The sequence below is a fragment of the Pygoscelis adeliae genome, unplaced genomic scaffold, assembly GCF_000699105.1.
Source record: "Pygoscelis adeliae isolate BGI_AS28 unplaced genomic scaffold, ASM69910v1 Scaffold49, whole genome shotgun sequence".
Classification (NCBI taxonomy): domain Eukaryota; kingdom Metazoa; phylum Chordata; class Aves; order Sphenisciformes; family Spheniscidae; genus Pygoscelis; species Pygoscelis adeliae.
In genome coordinates, this window is record NW_008825545.1 from 446,590 (window position 1) to 450,140 (window position 3,551).

General features: G+C 41.6%; 1 protein-coding gene across 1 annotated transcript in view; it reads right to left on the reverse strand.

Moving 5' to 3' along the window:
* The window catches only part of PLXNB2 (plexin B2), a 129,070-nt gene that overhangs the window by 78,137 nt on the left and 47,382 nt on the right, over nucleotides 1-3,551 (reverse strand). The window contains exon 5 of the mRNA XM_009332019.1: nucleotides 610-710. Within this exon, the coding sequence (XP_009330294.1) occupies nucleotides 610-710 (101 nt within the window). The remainder of the gene's footprint in view (nucleotides 1-609; nucleotides 711-3,551) is intronic.

The following is a 3,551-nucleotide window of genomic DNA, read 5'->3' on the forward strand; positions in this document are numbered from 1 at the left end:
AGACATTCCAGAGCTGTTCAGTGCTGTCCTAGTTTACATGTGTCTGAATATTAATTCAGTTAACTTCTGCAATAGTCAGCCAAATGCTACTTTCTGCTCTCCTACAGTTAGGTGAGGGTTCAGTGTAGCTACACATCTTGAAAGATGATGTTTATATAAAAACAGTGTTTGAGCTATATACTTTATTTCAGACATGAACAGTTTTTTCTTTTATGCTCTGTTTTGCACTTTCCTGCTCTACTTAAAATATATGATATATTTTCTGAATTTTAAATAGGGAGCACTCTTTAAATTTCTGGGAGAACATTTGACTGTGCAGTTCAGAGAATGATAAAACACGCAGTTAGAAGATGTATACTGATTTTCAGTAGCAGCAGCAAAGTATACGTTTCCCAAACTAATCAAATCTGCAGAAGTCAACGGGGACTTATTTGTGTGCACAGAAGACTGATATCAATGTCTGCGTGATAACATGCAATCACTATCAATCAGGAGTGTAAGGCTGAGTACAAAAAGCTGGGATCGCTACGCCAAGCAGTGACCCACAGCATGTGTCAAAATTTGAGCTATTCCACTGCCTGCACCTGAGAAAACACCAGCAGCACTCACCTGCCCTCTCTCACACACCAGCCACAGTACGGATCCCTTGCTTGAGTACACTTCTCACAGTCCGAATATTTGTGGCAGTCCTGCACAGGTAGACGATGTACCTAGAGAACCGAGAATAAGGCAAACTGTAAGGGATCTGAAGAAGGCATAAGGAGACGGGAACGTTTGTGGACAGGATTGCACAGCGCCAGTGGCAGCAGAAGACTTGACCCTGTATTATATGTATTATTATAATCAGAGCTCATTTTGATTTTAAGAAAATCCATACAAAACCAGAGTGTGGTTATCCTCCCTTAACAAAGTCCAAATTTACACACTTTTCCTGCTCTTTTTCTCTCCAGTATTCTCTAATCTCTCTCCAAAGTAATGTAGGACATTGTTATAATCAAGAATCATGAGCAAGTCTCCAAAAATTGAGCTTTTCAGTCCTTTCAGTTACGTTATTTCTGGAAATCCGCATTACAGCAGCCACTGCAGAACAGCCACTGCATGAACCATGCTCCAAATTCAAGAAACAGCTACTGCAGGATGGATACTTTTGAAAGGCTAACTTGGTACTGGCTAGATAATTTTTTTAAACAGAATGTCCTCCCCTCCGTATCGCTAGCACGAAGATGAAATTGTTTGGAAATGTGACCGTCAGTGGCACTTTTAGCCAGAAGGCATCTCAGAAAGTTTGCAAGCGTGAGACAGCCAAGGTGCTTTGGCTTACTGCACTTCTCCACGCATAACCCTCCACCATGCAATTCACGAAAGAAAATGGAACTAATTATGACAGGAAGCAGCAGGGAAAAGAACATCGTCAGTTTTCATGTCTCAGTCCCCCAGTAAATATACGGCTTCTGGTTTTGATTTCCTTTGGTGCTGAGAATAAACAATTTTGTCTTTCTTTGGTGCACAGAAAAAGGAGCCAGCACACAAACATCCCTTTTAGTTATGCTGCTGAAATGATGCAAGAGGAGAATGGGACATACATCTTCCTGTTGCTGACTATGTTTTACTTCTAAAGAGTGCAAAAAGTCTAACAACAGTAACTCTGAGATGTATGTAAGCTTTCTTTTTTCTACCTTATCTTCTCATTTAAAACAACTGGCAATTACAAAGCTACCTTGAAAGTCTGAGTTTGGCCTTTTCTTTTACATTCAGAGAGTTCAGTCTAACTCAGTTAAGGAAAATGTCAATTTTGGGTAGTTTTCTTGCATTTATTAATACCGAGGTTTACCTTTTCAGCATTCTCTTCTTCCACAGATTCTTACCTAACTGGAGCTGAGTTACTGGCACTCTGTTTCACTAACTGGTACCCATGAGTAATTTAATATCCAGTGAATGGCTTTTTTATGACAAAGTATTTATTTCATAATTCTGGCAGGCAGAAACAAGCCCTAGAGATTGCCGCCTCTGCAAGTTTTATGTAAACTTAATGGATTTAAAAAAAAAATAGCAGCTCCGTTTACAGCCAGCTTCAAAATGCAGAGAAACTAATTTTAGAGATTTTCTAATTGGCACTCTTAATCAAAGAAAGTGGTAAAAGCTAAAACAAGCAAACAAGCTAGTGATCGTGGTAAGTGACTGCCACAGGCTTCTGTGTTCCTCCCAGTATGGTATGTACCATAAGGAACCTGGGACCCTACCGGTGATGTTCACTTGTAATGAACCAGCATGAGCATGGCAGGGGTGGTACGCTCCTTTCCAAGTCCCCCAAGAAGCTGCAAGGGGTTTCTCCTGCTCTCTGCCCAAGCTCAGGGAGCAAAGCGGGGAGGAGGGGGCTGACTTTTGAAAGCATTTGCTCCAAGCCACCCACTACTATTGACACAGCAGCGGAAGCTGGGAGGAGAAGGGGGAGGAGAAGTGAAACAGGAGAGCAAGAGCTTATTTCTCACTATGGCTCTTAACCTCTGTATCCTTCTTCCCTGTATTTCTCTCGATCTGATTTCTTTTTAAAGGCTGCTTCAAGTTATCACCCACCACATCATCACTTTCACTTTGCTCAAGTGCTTACAGAGCCCAAGCAGTTCATTTCCAAATGCTGAGGCAGGCTGCATCTGCCAAGTAGCTTAGCATTAAGCACGCATATCAGCACAGCTAGCGTGCCCTTTATTGTTTTCCTTATTTTAAATAACTCTAAACCATTTTAACTCCCAGGGCAGGGTTCTGATATCTCTATTCCCACAAATCCCAGCTGTGCTTAACCCAGAAGTGCACGTTTCAGCATTTATTCCTCTCTCCTTGCTTACGTCGCTTTGTTTCTCCCAGCTCCAAAGGCCTCCATTCTCCTCCTGTCTATCTGCTTCTCAAAGTGGGTGGGACTGCTCATTGTAATTAACTCCTGGAGATGACAGTAATGTAATGCCATTACAGAGCTCCCAACTTTAGTTATTCATATTTAAGCTGAACAGGTTTTGTAAAAGAAAACTATTATTCGCATTATTCAGAAACCGCAGTGTCTATGAGAGCTACTTGGAAAAGATTAAACCGAAATCCTTTCTTTGGCAGAAATTTGCGGCTTTCTAAATTTAAACGTTTTGTAGAGATGGAATTATTTTTTTGCAAATTTTCTCTACCAGTTCAAGCAGACTGTCACCAGAAAACTTGTCTTCCTTCAAGGTTGCTGCCACCCCTTACGCTGCTCAGCAGCTCACGCCATAGCCTGGTGGGGACCTCAGGGCTTTTAAGCAACGTGCCAGCTTGTCAAACAGGGTGCCAGGCCGCCCAGCCTTTTGTGGACAACATTGAAGTTTGGAGTTCTGTTCCAAATCTGAACAGAAGCCAAATAAGACGTATCAACTACTCAAAAAAAAAAATGAAGTAACCTCTCTCACACACTGTCATATTATTAAATGCTTTATCAGTCGCTTATCTGGCACTTTTTCCAGTGTGGCTTCTAGCCTGAAAACCTTCAGCTAGAATATAACATTCCTGCAGCAGGAAATTGGATTAAACCT